The sequence below is a fragment of the Uranotaenia lowii genome, chromosome 2 (assembly GCF_029784155.1).
Source record: "Uranotaenia lowii strain MFRU-FL chromosome 2, ASM2978415v1, whole genome shotgun sequence".
NCBI lineage: Eukaryota > Metazoa > Arthropoda > Insecta > Diptera > Culicidae > Uranotaenia > Uranotaenia lowii.
In genome coordinates this window covers 53,133,965-53,154,172 of record NC_073692.1, presented here as the reverse complement: position 1 = coordinate 53,154,172, position 20,208 = coordinate 53,133,965, and the positions used below count along the sequence as shown (strand labels likewise).

Genomic DNA, 20,208 nt, shown 5'->3' with positions numbered 1-20,208 from the left:
AATCCAAATTTTTGCTGGAAACCAGCAATCGGTTTTCGAATTGCTGGATTTTTCAGCATTCGGTTGTGTTCTTGTCATTTTTGCTGAAAAATCAGCAATCGGTTTTCAAATTGCTGGACTTCCCAGCAATTGATCTAGTTTGCTGAAAAATCAGCAATCGAGTTGTCAATTTGGAGTTTGTTTTTGTTTTGTACGCTGAAGCAAAGTGAGACTCTATTTTACGAATTTTGGTTAAATTAATATAATTATTTTTTTTTCCTCTATATTCTAGCAAACAGATGAAAAGTCAAGAGTAAGTTTTTCTTGGACAGATAGATATTCTCTAAAATTTTCTAATCAAAACTATTTTTACAGGAGGCGGATGATCAACACTTTGGCACAAAGCTGCCAGCCCATGAGCCGGTGTTATAGAATATTGAAAAAAATATCATGTTTCTGCAAATAAATATATCTCTTTATTAAAAAAAAAGTGTGGAAATAATTGTTTTTATAGCTTATTATATGCACAGCCAAATCAAAATTTGATTTTGAATTAAAAAATAAATTTGATACTGAAAACAGCCGGTTGTTTGAATAATTAGCTGATTTCCAGCAATCTGGATTGCTGATTTTCCAGAAATTGGAATTGCTGGAAACCAGCATTAATGTTTGCTGTTTTTTCCAGAAATTTCAATTGCTGGAAAATTTGCTGGAAAGTCAGCGGGACAAAAACCAGCAAAATTTTGCTGGTTTCCAGCCAAAAAGGAAAATTGCTGTGTATGGTTTGCTGAAACTTTATCTCTAAATTTGGTTTTCCAGATTTGGGTATTTTGACTCTGTTTTTAAAGCTTTATAAATTTTTCCAACTTAGAATACTATTTTCCAAATTTGGAAGACCTTCAAACTACCATATAAACTTTGTATGAATCTAAATTACATATATATGCCACATTCGGCTCTATTTGTTTGGTAAGTTTGATCATCTTTATTTAATGTGTTATGTGAAATCCCTTAAACTAGTTTTATATATCCTGACAAACTATTGTATAGTTAATGTATTGTATGTGTTACATCCATTGATGGGTTTTTATGCCTTATGCTTTTCCCATTCCACCCATTTAGACTTGTCGTTCGAAGGAATAAAAAATAAATAAGAAATAAGCCAAATATTCTTCAATATTCGTTAAATAAAAAAAAATACTAAGCTTTTGGGTTCATATCCCTTTCACAATCCTTTTCTTTTTAATGAAAAAAATTATAATAATATTTTTTAATAATATTAATTTTTGGGTCTTTAATTACAATCTCTGCAAACAATCTCGTTTTGCTTGGAAAGTTCCTGTTGATTGTCTAACAATGCCCATTTTTTCGTAACCAAAAAACCCTCTCAACAACCAAATTTTATTTATTTCTCATACCACATGCTCTTCCATGCCAAATTTGGTTCCATTTGCTTCATTAGTTCTTAAAAGATGAAAAAAATTGAAAGGGAGCTCTGCAAAATAAAATTGTATAATAGATCCACACCCCCCTTCTTATGTTCAAAATCAAAATGACTAAAATCCTCCATATTCTCTCCTACATGAGCCAAATCTATGAAAATTTACTTTTCTTTAGTAAAAATGCCCGTTAAATTGAAAAGACATAGTTTCAGATACAACACGAGCTTACAAACAGAGATTTTGTGCCTTTTTATTTTTACTGAAAAGTATTGAACAAAAATAGACCTTTCCTGTGTTTTTTTTTTTCGAGGAATCAAATAAAGAATATTTTAGCCATCACACGCTTCGGAAAATGGAGTTTTGGCTGATTTAATCTTCTATTTCCCTATATTTTTTAAGTAATTATGAAAAAAGTAAGTGCGGAGTTGAAAATTTTGAACCAAAATGAGACAAATTGTATGTGATTTTTTTCCGAGAAACCGCATAAAAGCTGTTTTCCGCACGCATCGTAAAATGGAGTTGTGGCTGCTTTTACCCTCAATTCTCCTTCATTTTACAGATAATTCAGCAAAAAGCATGTTTGCACTTGTAAATGTTGAACCAAATGAGTGTGATTTTTTTTTTTTGAAAAATCGAATGAAAGCTATTTGAGCCACCGCACGCGTTGGAAAATGGAGTTATGGATGTTTTAACCTTAATTCCCCTAGATTTTTTACACATAGCAGAAAAGCATGTTCGGACTTGATAGTTTTAAACCAAATGGGACTTATATTATGTGATTATCGAATGAAAGCTGTTTGAACCACCGCACGCTTCGGAAATGGAGCTATACCCGCTATTCCCCTACGTATAACTCCACTTTACGAAGCATACGGTAGCTTTAACTGCCTTCTTTCGATTACTCAAAAAACACCACACAAGATAAGTCTTATTTTGTTTTGAATTTCAAGTCTGAACATGAATTTCTCTGAAATTTTAAAAACTGTTATCGAGGGCAAAACTGCCATAACTCCATATTCCGATGCTTGCGATAGCTCATGTAGCCTTCATTTGATTTCTCGGAAATAACTTGTTTTTTTTCGAAATTTTTTTTTCTGAAATAATTGAAAAGTGTAGGAGAATAGTGGATGAAATCAGTCATAACACCATTTTCACAAGCGCGCGGTGGCTCAAGTAGTCTTAATTTGATTCCTCGGAAAAAATCACACAGGAAACGTTTATTTTTGATCAAAATTATTCAGTAGAAATAATTTTTTTCTGAATTGTATACAAAATTAGAAGATTAAGGGTTAAAAAGGCCAAATATCTCTGTTTGTAAGCTCGCGTGGTGTCTAAAACTATGTCCAATCGTTTCTCTAGACATTTTTACTAAAGGAAAGTATATTTTCATTTTCATGAATTTAGTTTATGTAAAAGGGAAGATATTAAATTTCTTCGTGGTTTATACACTTTTTCCCGATTGTTCAACGGAAGAAAGGAGTGTTACCCAGTCATGTAAAATATTTTTTAAGAGCCCCCTTCCCTCTTCCTATTTTTCCACTGAGTAGGTAAAGGGATACCAAAGATTCAGGAAAACATTTATAGTACCCTAATACTCATGTAAAAAATTGTATGGATGCCCCCTCCTACTCTCCTTTTCCCCCCATTAGAAGAAAGGAAAGGTTCCAAATAATCATTAAAAAAAATTATCGTACCCAAATATCTTCCTATGCCAATTTTTTTTCCATTTGTTCGATAAGTTCTTCAATTGTAAGGGAGCTCCCCTCGCCCCTTCCTATCTCCCTACTGGGAGGAGGATAATTCTCAAATAATCATAGAATTATTTCTCTTACACAAATAATCTCCCATTTCAAATTGGATACCATATTTTTATTTTAATAAACTTACCTCACCTTCTGGATAAATTCAATTTAGAGTCATACAAAGCTGTGGAAAAAGGATTTTCGGATAGTTTTGTCATAAAATAAAATTAACTGATTGTCATGTAAAATTTCTTACTATTTATTTTCTTCATTTTTTTTCTCGCTCATAATGATTTCGATTTTTTTTTTTTCATTTCATTTTTGATCAACATTCACAATTTGGGGAGGGGTTTCTTCTAGTATACAATAAAGTACAGGGAGGAAGCGTTAAAAACGTACCGTTTGTTTGTATGTTCCTTTTTTGCATTGTTCGTTTGCTGTGGAAGGGGTCTCTTAACACATTGAAATATTCTGACAACATATCGTAAATATTGGCGGGGTACACATTAAACAAATATGAACAAAAAAACGGGACAAACATCGATGCTAATATAATACACAGGTGGCGGTTTTGTTTCGTTTTTGTTTGGAAACACAAAAACATAAAACGCACATTTAAAACATTAAGTATCACTTTTCTTACTACGAGAGCCGGACGCAAGGACCTGTTTTTGCTTCTTCGATTTGTTTGTTTTTATTTACAAAAAGGGGGAGGGGCGTGTTACGTAGTTCTGATTGTTAGAGTAAATCTTACGTTGCTATGGGCACTGTTAAATACTTGTTTTTTTTTCTTCTATTTGTGTTAGCGAATAGGTGAGAAGAGCTTTTGCTGCAGACTGAAAATTTGTTAATAAGTTACTAGCGCTATATTTGTTTTTTTTCTTAAGTAAGTTTTCGTTTCTTGTTTTTAAATAAGCAGAAGATTAACGGATTGCTTAAGGATTCTTACCTAAAATTTGTTTCTTACCTATATTTACAGATTTTTTTTTTCTTCGTTTTGCTAACCAATACTTAGTTCGTTGTGCTTGTTTATTTGTTTTGGCAATTGAGAGTAGAAAGAACCGAATATAATTTTTCCTTTGTATATGAAAATCATTCTGATTTCTGATTTAGGGATTTTTTTCTCTTATCAAATAGTGCCTGCACTAAGTATAGGTTTCAGTTGTAAACAGCTGCACGGTTTTGGGGAACAAAACTAACACGATTCCTTCGGTTTAATTGCTATCAGTCTTTCATTTGATTGTTAGTTTTCGTAAACATTATTTGTTCATCATTGATGCCTACCGTATAGAGAAAAAAATGTTCGCTACAATTAAGCAAAAAGATACATTTAGTCAGCTTACAGTTGAGCTCCTATCATTAACTATACAACACGTAGTAAACGTTCGCGCGAGCACACTAACGCTAAGTAACTGGGATCTCGTTTTCGGCTTACGAAGCTACTGGGGTCACTGTTCAGGGTTTGTCTTATTTAGCGGGATTCGCCTAGTTTTAGGGGTTCGGATTGGATTACAGATACTGATACGATACGATATTATACTACATTCAATCATGGATATAAAAACATTTAGGTAATACTGAAACAGTTTTCGTTTCCTCGCCCATAGAGGATTAAATAAATACTTTTTCATTCCATCGTCGGGGGTTTTTCGTGGTAAAGATGCTGGACCTTAAAATGTACACATTCTCTTCGCAGCTTCCGCCGGGAGAGTGGTTTTCTAGAAGCAGCATAAAAACAGCGGCTGGGAACCATTTTTTCTTACAATTATTTTTCTTCGCACGCAAGCACCGAAAAATGACGAAAGAAAAAAGGTCGGAACCAAGGCAAAAATATATAATATTTTTGGTTGACAATTAAGATAATTAAATAATATTCCTATCAAGAAGGTATTTTTGTGTGTGTTGCTCTCGTTTTGTCGTAGGATTCCCGGGAGCAGGCTAAGTATTTACAATTTTGATTTGGAGCTGCCCGGTCTGATTCCCGTCTCCTCGATCCTCGAACCATCACTATCTCGCTTTGGCCTTTTATCTTAAACTTTTCCAGCTACTCCGGTCCAGATGAGTTGAAATTCCGACGACAGATTAAATTGAGGAGAGTTGAGAAGAAAAAAAAACCTTCAACGCTTTCGTACTGTCCCATTCCGGGGGCGAGGGCGCGAGGAAGCATAAAATGTCATCCATTATAAGTTAAAACAAAAGTCGAATATTCAAGATAAGAAGATGTTCTCGTTTTTCTCGACGTCCCCTGGCTCACGTCGTCGTCGTCGTCGTCGTCGTCTTGGAGAAACTGACTGGTGAAGGTTTTTTTTTCTACTTCTGCTCTCCTACCTTACAGTTCGTCCACTGGCTCTGGGGTCGTTGTTTGTATTTGGTTTGCTGCTTAGCCTGGGGGCTGCTGCCAAGTCTCGTGAGATTATGATTCAACGATCAACGCACAAAAAGCGGACGGTCCGCGACCGCGAAAAATAGCGTTCCATTCTTAAAGGTTGGGAACGTTTCGCGTTTTTTTCTCTGCTCGTTTTTGTTCCTGTTCTTTCGTCCGCGGCATCAAAATCTCTGCGCGTCTGGCTTGAGGGTGAGGGTCCTTACTCGGAAGCGGGACTCCAAAGTAGGGTTAGGCTTCTCACAGGCATGTGTGAATAATTTTCTTCGTCCGACACAGCTTGCACTTCACCTCGCAGCACCAGTGGAACGTGCAGGCGCAGCGCTCGACCACGATGACCTCCTGGGTCCGGTAGCCCCGGCCGCAGCACATCAGATCGCACCCGTCCACCCCGATCGAGGTGTCGTTACATTGGCGACCGTGCGTTCCCTGGATGCCGAGCCGGGGATTCCGCTCGCAGAAACCGGGCGACGGTTCCAGATAGACGAGGTCCTTGGAGCCGGGCGGCTTGTGGTCCGGATTGTGTGGCTTCAGCTGGAAGTTGTAGCTGCAAATAGGAGAAGGAACGGAGATGTTTTTCTTTACTAACGGTTGTCTAACATATTGATCAGTTGGATGTTTGGAGGGAAAAAAAAGGTGAAACTCTAATGCCAATTCGATCAAAGTTCTTCGGCGGTCGATCATCTGTTTTCTTTTTTCTGTCTTCTGTCTTCGAACTTCTGTCTCCTGTCTTCTGTCTTCTGTCTTCTGTCTTCTGTTATCTGTCTTCTGTCTTCTGTCTTCTGTCTTCTGTCTTCTGTCTTCTGTCTTCTGTCTTCTGTCTTCTGTCTTCTGTCTTCTGTCTTCTGTCTTCTGTCTTCTGTCTTCTGTCTTCTGTCTTCTGTCTTCTGTCTTCTGTCTTCTGTCTTCTGTCTTCTGTCTTCTGTCTTCTGTCTTCTGTCTTCTGTCTTCTGTCTTCTGTCTTCTGTCTTCTGTCTTCTGTCTTCTGTCTTCTGTCTTCTGTCTTCTGTCTTCTGTCTTCTGTCTTCTGTCTTCTGTCTTCTGTCTTCTGTCTTCTGTCTTCTGTCTTCTGTCTTCTGTCTTCTGTCTTCTGTCTTCTGTCTTCTGTCTTCTGTCTTCTGTCTTCTGTCTTCTGTCTTCTGTCTTCAGTCTTCTGTCTTCTGTCTTCTGTCTTCTGTCTTCTGTCTTCTGTCTTCTGTCTTCTGTCTTCTGTCTTCTGTCTTCTGTCTTCTGTCTTATGTCTAATGTCTTCTGTCATCTGTCTTCTGTCTTCTGTCATCTGTCTTCAGCCTTCTGTCGTCTGACTTTTTTCGTCTGTCGTCTGTCTTCTGTCGTTTGTCTTCTGTCGTCCGTCTTCTGTCATCTGTCTTTTGTCGTCTGTCTTCTGTCGTCTGTCTTCTGTCGTCTGTCTTCTGTCGTCTGTCTTCTGCCGTCTGTCTTCTGGTGTCTGTCTTCTGTCGTCTGTCTTCTGCCGTCTGTCTTCTGCCGTCTTTCTTCTGTCTTCTGTTTTCTGTCGTTTGTCTTCTGTCATCTATCTCCAGCCTTCTGTCTTCTGTCGTATGTCTTCTGTATTCTGCCGTCTGTCTTCTGTCGTCTGTCTTCTGTCGTCTGTCTTCTGTCTTCTGTTGTTTGTCGTCTGTCTTCTGTCGTCTGTCTTCTGCCGCCTGTCTTCAGTCTTCTGCCGTCTGTCTTCTGTCGTCTGTCTTCTGTCGTCTGCCTTCTGTCTCCTTTCTTCTATCTCCTGTTTTCTGTCTTCTGCGTTCTGTTCTCTGTCTTCTGTCTTCTGTCTTCTGTCGTCTGTCGTCTGTCTTCTGTCATCTGCCTTCTGTCATCTGTCTTCTGTCTTCTGTCGTATGTCTTCTGTCTTCTGTCGTCTGTCTTCTGTTGTCTGTCTTCTGTCGTATGTCTTCTGCCGTCTGTCTTCTGTCGTCTGTCTTCTGTCGTCTGTCTTCTGCCGACTGTCATCTGTCGTCTGTCTACTGTGGTCTTTCTTCTGTCGTATGGCTCCTGTCTTCTGTCTTCCATCTTTTGTCACCTGTCTTCTGTCTTCCATCTTCTGTCACCTGTTTTCTGCCTTCTGTCTTCTGTCTTCTGTCTTCTGACATCTGTCTTCTGTCGTCTGTCTACTGTCGTCTGTCTTCTGTCATCTGTCTTCTGTCGTCTGTCTTCTGCCGTCTTTCATCTGTCTTCTGTCTTCCGTCATCTGTCATCTGTCTTCAGCCTTCTTTCTTCTGTCGTCTGTCGTCTGTCTTCAGCCTTCTGTCTTCTGTCTTCTGTCTTCTGTCTTCGTCTGTTTTCTGTCGTCTGCCTTCTGTCTCCTGTCTTCTATCTCTTGTCTTCTATCTCCTATCTTCTGTCTTCTGCGTTCTGTCCTCTGTCTTATGTCACCTGTCACCTGTATTCTGTCTTCTGTCTTCTGCCTTCTTTTGTCACCCGTCTTCTGTTATCTGATTTATGATTTCTGTCTTTTGTCAAATAGTTTAGTTCATCCTTACAAAACTTCATTTCAACGTTTCTGTTGAAATTCTGTTGTTTCTGTTCGGCTATTTTCAAGAAAACTAAAATATTCTACAAAAACATTAAAAAAAACTTACCGATTGAACTTCTTCTGCTGGTGGCCCCGCGCGTGGATCGAATTGCTCGAGACGCTGTTGGCCCCGCTGGATCCCACCTGGTTCCCGCTCTTGAGCCCGTTCGGGTTGGCCCGGTTCGACAGTGTGGCCTCGTTCACGCTGCTCGTCCGCAAACTGTTGGACACCATCACCCGGGAGGCGCCATCGAAGCGGTCCTTCAGCAGATCACCCACCACTCGGAAGCTGGGCAGCCGCATCCAGCAGGTCTTGACCGTACACGAGCCGGACATGCCGTGGCACTTGCACTCCTGCCGCATCTCCGATTGTACGTGCTGTTTTTTTTAAAGAAGGAAAACAAAACGAGAAATTGATATCATAAATCTTCGGAAGATAATTTACGATGGTTTAGTGATCGAAATCGTGGCGCTCGGTTTCTGCGAGGAGTGACATTGTAGCGGCCGGCCGACGACGGGTATGGTTTACGAACTTGGTCCGAGGGCGCCCAATGCAGATCATTGACTCAGCATGGGGTCCCAGGAATGTGCAGTTTACAAGTTCATTTCTTTCCCAAAGAAACAGTTTGGGCTTGCGAGTAAAAGAAAACGGTTCACAGAAAACCCCAGATTTATGGGCACATTAAATAGCCATTTATTTCGTTTTCAATTCGAGTAAAATCCTATAAAAATCAATTAAATATCATCATCTCCTCAAAATGCACCATACCCGAACCCAAACGGCTGCTGCTGATATTAATCCTTGCGTTCTCGGGTTTCCCACAGGAATCGTGCGCTCGCTGCTGTGCAGCAGCTTAATTGCTTCGTCGATCGCCCCGAAAGTCGAGTCAAAAAACGGACGCCCAAAGAACTCGGGTCGGGTGTGTCACCAAAAGACGAAATCGAAACCACTTCACACTAATCCCCTTGAGCCGAGATCCGAGCGCAGCAGCGAGTGAGTCGTTTCGCCGATATCGCTCGATCGCGTTGCGCACCACCAAAAGGCTAACAGCAGCAACAGCAGCAGGACTAATATGTCACTTAATTACAATCACCACAAATTAATAAAATTCATAAATGATTTCATTAGGCCTTTTATCAGCTGTCAGCGAGTTTAAAATATGGTCAGTGTTGCCCCTTCTTTGCGGTTGGGAAGTTATGGAACCGCGCGGCGATCACCACCCGAAATCACCGACGACGACAACCGATCGTCGAGAGACCGACGCGGACGAAGGCTGAATCGTCGTGTGTCGCATTGGTGCTGTCGTCGGTGCTCGGGTGGTTCTCGGCTGAATTTCGTCTATAAGGGGTTGATCGGAGTTCTGATCAAATGATCTTAATCTTTGTAAAACCTTCAATTTGAATTCTGAATCCAAAAAGTATTGATTTGATGTGTTAAGGATTTTTTTTTTACAATTGGAACCACCCTAGTCGATCGATCGGTGGGACGATGAAGATCGCATACAATCAGCAGCGGGCGTGCTTTCGTGGGCTCACGCGAGCCCGCAGCGAAGAGGATTAAAACATTTATTAATGAAATTTTTACCGAAAGCATGGCCAAATGGGCTTGCGAAATCGAATCCCACCACCTTAGTTTCCTCAGCCCACTTCGGAAGCTCCAAGAGGCAATCGAGCTTGGAGAAAAAAACCGAAACCACAGTTATAAATAAAATTTATTTATTTGATTTCTCTTGCATATCAGACCGAGGAAGGAGAGACCGGGAGTTCCTCTCTAGTGCTGTCAACTTGTGTGGTAGCGATTCGGTTAAAAAGCTTTCGTTAATTTCACCTGAATCGCTCTCGCTCGCTACTTGGCTTAGCAATGCTGTTGCTGCTCCCGGTCAGCGGATTACTCATAGTCCGGTGACCTCCTCTAACTAAGAAGGCAACCAGAGCAGAGGAAGAGATAAAAAAACCCGTTTTACGCTGATTGTTTTCTGAGTGCCACTCGAATTAAAATTGAAACTCCTCCACGTCACCGAGCCCCTCTGATCTAAAGAATACGAAAATCTAGCTCGAAGGAAACTTACCGCTCGACCAGCTTCGTTGTTGTGCAGGTTCATCTTCTCACGCAGCGATCGACCTCGTTCGCCGGTGTCCACGAACTCCCGGGAGAATTTGAAGCCGAATCCGATGTTGTCACTGCAGCCGCCCCATTCCCAGTCCCGAACGCCGGCCACGGCACCCATCGCATTGGCTTGCGGGGCCCGATTCTGGTGCGAGTAGTCGCAGGTGCAGGACTCGATCGAACCCTCGCTACAGGCCCGCGCTATGCTGTGGGTAACGGCCGCACTGGTGATCGCATAGATGAAGGCCGTCTCTCGACATCCTGTGAAAAAAAGAGAGGGGAAAACAAATCCATCAATATCGTCATCACTTGGGTAGAGATTTTTTTTTCTTAAAGTAAACTTCAACAAGCCCCGCGTAAGCCGAAACATTTAAAGATCAAGACGAACTTAAAGTTTGAGAAGAGAAAAAAAACCTCGAGAGAAGCCTCTGATTGAAGTAAATTAAATCGTTTTGTAATCCTACTTAAGGTCCGGTCTAATCGTGCCTAAGTCGATGAACCGAGTCGTGCGCACTTTCTCTAAATCTTCTCGACGGAACACACATCTCTATTGATTGAATCCGACCGAAGACTGTGAGATGCTCTCGGCCGGGAGAAGAAACCGATCTGTTTCCGAAAGAAATAATCGTTTTTTTTCTCGGTTTCAGGTAAGAACGAAAATTTGAATGAACTCGTCCGTAATCTGAAAAGGATAGAGGACCAGAATTTGTGGTTGGATCGCAGAGAAGCTGCTTAAAGTGATCTTTTAAACTGAAGGACGACGTTTCGAAACATCAGGTTGTTTTCAAATGTTCTATTTTGGTATAGCTTCTTGATTTTCAACTTTTTAGGAAAGAAAATTTGTAGCTCTGTAGAGAATGGAATTCCGCGTGGTTTGTGCAGGAAAATAACAAAAACGGCTCCTCCTGGTCCAGTGAAATAATCTTGAAAAAAAATATCGCTGCACAGAATAATTCACACACATTTCATTCATTTCAATTTCAATTGTTTTCCAAATTAAATTGAGTTTTTGTAGAGGACAAAATTCCACGTCATTTGACCATAAATTTTCCCAAATTTGCTCACCCAGTTCTATGAAAATTATATGGACAAAAACAATGCACAGTCAAATACACACACCTTTTTTCTAACTGTTTTTTCGATTTGTCGAAGATCAGTTGCTTCGTGTTTCGAGTGTTTCCAATAATATTTTGAAGCTTCGCGAGGAACAAAATTCCGCTTCTTTTGAGCCTAAGTTAAGCGAAATCGGCAAACCCAGTTTTGCTCAAATCATATGGAAAAAACAGCGATACCCACACATTTTTTCATAGTACTTTTCAATTCTTAGCAGTTTTCTTAGGGTGAAGCTCTTAAGTTTTTCAAGTTTTTTTTAAACTATCCTTTTCGGATCGTGAACGACAAAATTTCACGTCACTTGAGCATAAATTGAGTTTACTGGTTCATCCTTATTCCGTTAAAATCGGGTGGACAAATACATAGATATTTTTAAAATTAACCCATTAACCTAGTGATGATCTTAAATTCATGATTCAAACGCTGTTTTCAACGAAATTGTGTTTAAATCAATACCAATCACAAACTAATCGGAATAGAGCTGTGAAATTCATACCCAGAACCCAGCATCCGGGAACTCCTCCCATGGGTGTCCCAAAGAGTCGCGCCAGAAAAAAACCTACCGCTGCGAAACCGTTCAGCACCGGCGAAAATTAGCACCCATTTGGAGTCCAATTTCACACCTTAAACTTTAAAAAACCCTCAGCTACGCTCCGAGCAGCAACGCGTTCCGAATCAGGGAAAGATGATCCTCTATTATAAATTTTAATTTCTTGTTCCTCCGGTGCGTCCAGGGAACAATAATCAATCATAATAAACTTCCCACCCCGGGAAACCTCGAAGCGTACCTGTGTCCGAGAAGTTGGAAGGAAGAAAGGGACCAACAGCACCCGGAATACCGAGAGAGAGACATCCTGTTGGGCCTTAAAGGGACAGGGTGTGTCAAGTGCAGCAGCGATTGACGAACAGGGCAAAGGCAAACGACCCGATTGAGGATCACCCACACCCAGGACATCTGGAGGCTGCTGTTGCTTCGAAAATTTCAAGGAAGTAGCATCTTCGGACGTAACCACTTGGTAGCTCTAGGGTCTCTAGGGACTAAGTCCCGATTGACTTGTCAAATTTTCCGCTCAATATATCAATCATGCAGAAGCAGCAGCAGCTTCAGAAGGATGCTTTTTTCCTTGCTGAGACCTCTGAGCGAGTTCTCCGGGAAGGGATCGAAGGCCGGCCAACTCACTCCCTGGTGTGGTTGAGGAAAAATGGTAGAAATAGACAAGTCCCTCGGGGTAATAAAGATGTTTTTCTGCCAAATTATGACGTTCATTAGCCATTCGGGAATCGGACCAGATCGATCATCATCGCCTTCGATGGTTTTTGTGTCCAAGGTTGAATGTGGCATTGTTAATGGGCGGGTTCTGGTACAAGGTTTTGACGTGGCCAGAATGGTGTGTCCCAACTTCATAAAGCAATTAAAAAGGCAGTGCCGGTGCCGGTGAAATATGGGCCCATTATGGGTTTTTTTTTCGGTGGGAACGCACCAATTTGCGGGTGAATGGTTTTTGTTCTCTGATAATGGAATCTTTTTATTGCTTTGGGGTGTAGTCTGGTTATTTTTATTTATTTTTCCGAATGAAAGGATTGCCCAATATGACAGGGAAAGCACGCGTGTTTCAACAAATATGTGTGGAATGTTCCTGAGCTGGAACTGGGAACGGTTCCAGCAGTGCGTTGTAAATGCGCGAACCGGTGTTGCCCATTAATCTCTGCCTAATGAAATCGAACCAAATCTGATGGATCATTGACAGCGTGGTTTCAAGGCATTTCTCCAAATCATCATCATCATCATCATTCCTGTTCCTCGTTCGGCTGCAGGAGGTAGCTTATACAGATTAGCTTTAATTGATGTCATTTGTCACTCCCAGAGGCCCCGGATCGTCGACGGTCATCGGGGAAGATCGAGAACGCATTACAAGTTGGTGTGTGATGGATCTCTTATTAATTGATTTATTGGGATTTGTCAGTTTGGCTCCGGAGTTCAGCGCTCAAGTCGCTATTTATTTATTTTCGAACAGCGGAGACTAAATGATCGCTCCAAGATCAGGTATTTAGCCTTTTTTCTCGTTCAAAAATACTCAGAGCCCTCGAAACGATGAATATATTATGGGATTAAAATCGGTCCCTTCCGTGTCGTCGAGAGTTTATAATCGGGTGATTTCAACAGCGTTTCAGCTTTTTAGGTAAGTCCAACCTTGCCCGGAGGTAGCCGTAATTGATACTTGCTCGATATCAAATCTTCCACGATCCTCTCGAGGAAACGAAACGAGAAACGAGAAGGGACATGTGTCAAAAATGTTAATCCGATCGTCTTCCGACAGATTGATGAATACATTATCCCTGGTCGAATTTCGCGCGAGAGTGACGAACCCGCGATAGCAATCTCCCTCATACGTGAGTGCGTCATCCATCGCTGCTGGCGAAATCACGTCCAAACTATGAATGAACATTCGAGAACCCTTTGTCTGGACACAGATCTGTATATCTAGAACACCCCCAACCATTTTCAGTCCAGGATATTTGGAGGAAATGCCAACCCACCACCTTGGCCTGGACCAAAGTTGTTTGTACAGATTCTCAAACAAAGAACAGCCGCGGGATCAGCAAAAACGCCAAAACATTTTCGGATCAGAAGCCCGACTGGGATAATTGCTGGTTTTCAGCGTGAGCCACCGCCGCCGATTCAGGAAATTTTTTCGGGAAAAGGAAATCCGGTTCGGATCTCGGAGCCCCCGAAACAAATAATAAAAAAAAAACTCGGGCATTTTAAACTCTACAACAATTAGCTTGATGGGTAAATTGAGTGCAATGGGCGTTACCCGGGGTGTTGTTTTCTTTTCATCTGTTGTTGTTGTTTTTGTGTTTTCAGAAGCTGAGAAAAAAAAATCTTTGGTAGACTCAGAGTTTGTTTGAAGTTTGACTGTGTGTGGGTTTTTTCGAGTTATTTTTTGTTTTAAATTTTTAAAGAAGCACAGTGACACAAACAGCCAGCTTCGAAACCATCGATGGAAGCGAAACGATCAGTCTCCGTCTTGCTTCGGGAGAAGATTGCCCGATGATTACCGGGACGAAAACCCGAAAACGGACAACCCTTGGGAGTATCTTCATCAGCTTCGCTGTTGTTTTCGGCCAGTTTTTTTCCCGCTTGTACCGAAACCGGTGCATTCATTTGCATTTGGGCGTTGCAAATTGCAATATTTAGGATAATGGAGTTCGTTGCGTGCATTGCCTGGGTTTTTATTTTTCCTTTTCTTGAAGTCCCTTACTGAAGAAAAAAAAACTGCTGTTCATGCATGCTCTTTTCTAGTTTGCCCATTTCGATGATTGACAAATCCATTCAGCCGGATTGCGTATCGGGGTGCAGGCTTTCCTTTTTTTTGCACTTGGGTGGCAATTCGAGAAGGCAAATCAGGGAAAAAAATTGTATGCCTTGTTGGAAGTTTTTTTAATTTACAATTTTTGAAAGTCAACTTTTTCAGTTAACCTTAAACTTGACATGCTACTCTAAAACAAAAATATGGACTTTTGACCCCTAAATTTATGCAATTGAATCTGTATACCCTAGTTTAAATTATTCAATATAAGTTTTTCTAGCTTGACATGTTATCATGTTTTTAACAATGGTAGCATGTAGAAGTAGAAAAATTGCCTACTTTGACGCATACAATTGTACGCTTTTTACTCCGGAGTAGCATGTCAACTTTAAGTGGTGCTGGGATTTAAAATGCGAACTAATAAAGAATATTATTTGAGACAGAAGGTAACAAGTATCAAAATCTCGCTCGACTAGTCTCCTCGCTATAAGTTGAGTCATTCAACAGTCTAGCGCCAATGTCACCGAAAATGGGAACATAACTCAGCTTTCCGAATAAAATAAACCAATTCACTAAAAGCCCACCTAGAAAACCATGTAAAATAGCTGCTCATCTTGTCCGAAATTGATCCGGCCAAAGGAAGAATAAAAAAACGCCGAACAAAAAACGCAATCTGATTTATTGAGCATATAAAATCGTTTATTAATGTGTATCGATACGCTTTAATAGAGGACTTCTGGCTTCGAAACTGTTAGCTATTATGGGTTATTTTTGTTCGGCGACCGTGATTTTAGAGCAAAATCTCGCCGCTTTCGAGACAAACCTTTTTCTCTTCATCTCCTCGTATAAATGGAGAAGAAAAAAACATATTGTTCTTTGCAAAGATGTTTCAGAGAAACCCAAAAGGTGCTGATGATGGTTTAGTCAAAAAAAAAACAATCTGAGACGGAAGACGGCGGCGGGACTCGATTTGAGAAATTGTTATTGCGGTATTAAAAATATAAAACTGTCATCATCACCCCGAGAGAGGGCCGCCGAGCGTTTTGGGACCCGTGCTTCGGGTTCTTCTCCATTCTTGTATGTCAAGGGTGTGTATGTTTGTGCTCGCGTGTGAGGGTTTTTTCCTCTCTCTCGCTGTCGTATTGTTTCGGGCAGGGTGGTCGTAAATGTCGGTCCCTTTGGTGACTACCTACTGATCTAGTAGTAGTTGTTGCTGCTGTTGTTGGGATGAAGATGACCGACGATTTGATTACGCCCCGGGGATGTTGGTGACGATCTCGCTGCTACCAACCTACAACAGTAGGAGAGGTCCCAGAAAGCCGGACAAGATTTATAGCGTTTAATTGCCTTCTGGTAATAAAGTTGTCTGTGGTGAGCGGCGGTGTGGCGAAGGCAGCTGGATCGTTTTCTCTCTTGGAGCCTCAGCCTTAATAACTGCTGGTCAATTAGGACCCCGGCGGCGCAGCGGCTCCGGAACATTGACGACGACACGGTGCGATAAACAAATCGAAGTGAGGAGATAAAATCGCGATAAAAATGTTCTCACGATGGCGCGGTCGGTTCCGATTCGTCGGGTTTTGTCACACGACGAACGAAGGCCGCAACCGGTTGACGATGGCGCATCAGCAGCGTTCGGATCGGAAGCCTGGTACAATTCGATCAATCTTACGGCAGCTAAATAGCTCGAGAGAGACAGAGAGGGACCCCTTCGGAAGGACCCGAACAGCGCAAGTGACAGCTTTCGGTGAGCCCTGGGACCACACGGTTTGCTGCCGATTGCCTTCTAAGCTGCTGGACGAAGATTTTCGACGAGAAAATGATGAAATTAAGACGGAGATAAGCACCTTTGCAGAGGACCATTCACAGAATGGGAAAACTAGAGAGCGAGATATGCGGATAAGCCGGGGATATCTCGTTGACCGTAAGGGAAAGAGATTAGACGACGATGTAGAGAGCGTTTTATCGTCGTTTAATCTGGCGGCGCTTTCCGGTGCGTGGAGGGAAGCTGTATTGAAGTAGATGGATCTCCATCATCATCTACGTCTTAGTCGTCAAACTCGTCGTCGTTGTCGGAAGATATCATCGTCAACCCATGCGCACGACATCAACAACAACAACAACAGGGACCAGAAGGCCCGCGGAACCGCAAAGAATGACATCACGTTTCGTTCCTATTAGCACGAACGGGTAGGTACCTACTTACGCGAGAAAGAGACGGAAGTGGAGTAGGTACCTCAACTGTTTATACCAAGCAGCTTAAACATAATTACGAAAGACTTCTCGTCGCTGTCGTGGCAGCGTTCCAGCTCTCAATGAATGGCGGTTATTGTCTTGGGGACCACGCTACAGATCTATGGGTAAATAAATACAATTTGAGCGCTTGTTCGGGACTGCAGCTACCTGCCTACTACGATGGGACGCCGCAATGAGAGACACTCGAAGGAAAAAAATAACAGAATAAACAGAAGAAAAAACGAGTGCACGGCTTCTGTGGTTTGCACTACGGCTGACAATGGCAATTTTTAAATGGTTTTGCGAGCGCAAATAAGCCTCCGAGGTGGGCGGCTCGTGAGTGGGTGGGTGACGTGCTCCGGTTTGCCGATCTACAACGGAGGCCGATTTAGTGTGGGAACGAACGACCAACCAATCAACAACGGTGCCTGCAAATTGTGTGTGTGTGTGAAGAATTTAAATCAAACTGATTGGTGTTAATTGGATGTGAAAACATTTGTAGCGTTCCACCTGGTGCGAAGGGATGTGAGAGAATGATCTGGAACTGTCCAAAGCATTTGTTACGTTGTTCAAAATATGAATTTAATATGAGAATTTATTTCATTTGATCGAATTTTCAACATGCTCCTGAAGTCCATACAGATGTTAGATACATAAAGCAAAACATTGAGCCCCTAAATATAGGCAACAATGTTGCTATACCACGCAAGTTAAGTCATGCAGCGCTTCCAATGCGGAAACCCATCTGGATTAATCAATTTATGCTCCACGAATAACGAAAAAACAGATTTTCTTTAACTTTCGCCAAAGACTCTCCTCCTTCTCGTTGCGATCTTCAGCGGCCTACACAACAGAAGATTAACCAACTGAACCCGAACTCTCGAGCGGCGGCAATTAATTCCGCATGTTTACTCAATCAATCAGAGTCTAAATTCGCCATAACTGTTCGGTAAATTGCCATTAATTTTCCGACAATTATTATAATTTATCGCTCCAGTACCCCCGCCAGTGCAGTGGTCGGCTGCTGGGAAAGATCAACGCCGCGTTAAACTCAGCTCGGGAAAAAAGATTTTCAAATTGCTGCGTGGCAGCCTGCCAGTCGATCTGTTTTGCAGAAACCAGAGCGCATAAGAAGGCAGTAAGTACACCTCTAAAGTTACCACCCGAGTTGCTGCGCTGCGCTAGCGGCGGCTATTGCATTAATTAATGATTATATGGAGCGTAGTGGCGTTGAGGCGATATTGCGCTCTAATGGATCTTCGTCACACTCGCCTGCCGCTGCCACCTTTCTCCCGGGCTGTTACGCTGCCGTGGTGATGAGTAATGACTTCATTTCTACCGCACCGCATCGAAATTGCTCCTTAGCGACATTTCCCAACCCCGGAGCACCGCTATTGATCTGAAACTTTGTAAGCAGAGAAAATCAGTTGATACCATATCGTTCTAGCGATTGATAAGCGTTAAATGAGATCATTTGAAAAAATTGAACTTTTCAATTATTATGTCACTCAAACAACATTTTTAGTTAATGGAATCAATTCTGGAGCACCGCTATTGTTCAGGAACTTTGTAAACGAAGAAGATGAGTTTATGAACGGTCGTTCTAGCGATTGACAAGCGTAAAAGGTGATAGTTTGATAAAATTTTCCTATAGGATTATTATGTCACTCAGACAACACTTCTAGTTCATGGATCCAATCCTGGAGCACCGCTATTGTTCAGGAACCATATTAGCAAAGAAGATAATTTAATAATTGGTCGTTCTAGCGATTAATAAGCGTTAGATGTGATCAATTGACAAAATTGTTCATAGGATTATTATGTTACTCGAACAACATTTCTAGTTCTTGGACCCAATACTGGAGCACCGCTATTGATCAGAAACTTGTTAGCAGAGTAAATCAGTTGATACCGTATCGCTCTAGCGAATGATAAGCGTTAGAAGAGATCATTTGATAAAATTGTTCTATAGGATTATTATGTCGCTCGGACCACATTTCTAGTTCATGAACTCCATCCTGAAACACCTTTATTGTTCGGGAACTTTGTAAGCAAAGAAGATACAATTATTAACGGTCGTTCTAGCGATTGATAAGCGTTAAATGTGCTCATAAGACTAATTGTTCTCTACGGTTATTATGTCACTCGGACAACGTTTCTGGTTCATGGACCCAAACTAAAAAAAAGTCGGACATGTAACCATTTTCCGATTATCGCATAGACCCAATGAGAAGACGCTAAATGGAACGCACATACTCTCGCGTCCGACGCAGATCGGTTCCGATTGTAGGTAAACTTCCCTTTCGATAACTAGGCGCGTGACGCTACCGCTCATTACTATGCGCAAAAGCTGTGAAAGCCGCAGCTACCAGCTCTTGCATAATCGCCTACGCAGAATCGAAACTTCGTCGGTCGTTGTCTGTCGGCAGCAGCTGCTGCGTAGGCACACTTTAACGATCCGCCCAATCATCCAAACTTCCCCACATCGATGGGAAGAGTCGAGCCTAGCGTGGCGTTCTCAATGTCAACATCCACAGGCACGTCGATCTCCGATTGTGGCCCTTCACGTTTTTCTCCCCCTTAATCCCGACGCGATGTGTGCCGATTCGAATCTCCAGTTGCTGCTCTCGTCCGAGGGTTTTAGAGACTGCTAATTTTCACACTAGACACGATTATCGAATTTCCTATTGTCGATCCCCGAAGCCCAGGCAGCACATTGTTTCCAATGTCAGATCTTGTGTAACAACAAACTACACGTATCAAATTACCAAACGCCGCTCTGTGCCATGCGTTTGCCGAATAGACGAACTGACGACGACCGACGCGCGTAATAGGAGGTCCTCGAATGTTGCAAAAATAAACTGTTACAGAATTCGTGCCTTTGTTTCGGGAAAAACGCCCTAGAATCACAGAAAACAGATCCTCCGGGACAGATAAGCCCTCCGGGGACATCTGCACACGGCCTTGCACTCCCTTTCGGAAGTACCGATCCTCGAGTGCAACAATTTTATTGAACAGCCTATTTTCGTCCAAAGTTTAAAAAAAAATCTAGAGGGAACAGGGAAATTTCCCGAAAAAAAATCGAAGCATTTTAACGTCTTCTCAAGTGGTTTGATGACAGGGAACAACAGAAAAGAAACGTTAAATGTCGTCAAATGGTTGCTTCCTCCTTGCCGTTCCTCCACTCGTTCACAACTTTAGAAGGCTTTCTCTCACGTTCGCCGCTCTACACTTTTGCCCGAGGAGCAACCACTCAGGAAAAGTGATTCTACCCGATGTGATGGATTTCAAGGTTCCCTATACGTTTTGGGACCAAAATCAACATTCAAGTGTAGGCATACAAGCAGTCAGCAGGAACAACAAACAATTAAG

General features: G+C 41.9%; 1 protein-coding gene across 1 annotated transcript in view; it reads right to left on the bottom strand.

The window, feature by feature from the left end:
* Positions 1–3,414: 3,414 nt before the first annotated feature.
* The window catches only part of LOC129749888 (protein Wnt-1-like), a 33,060-nt gene continuing 16,266 nt past the window's right edge, over positions 3,415–20,208 (bottom strand). The window contains exons 3-5 of the mRNA XM_055744998.1: positions 10,143–10,441; positions 8,141–8,451; positions 3,415–6,093 (exon numbers count right to left, since the gene is read on the bottom strand). Coding sequence (XP_055600973.1) covers positions 5,787–6,093; positions 8,141–8,451; positions 10,143–10,441 — 917 coding nt within the window. The 3' untranslated portion in view covers positions 3,415–5,786. The remainder of the gene's footprint in view (positions 6,094–8,140; positions 8,452–10,142; positions 10,442–20,208) is intronic.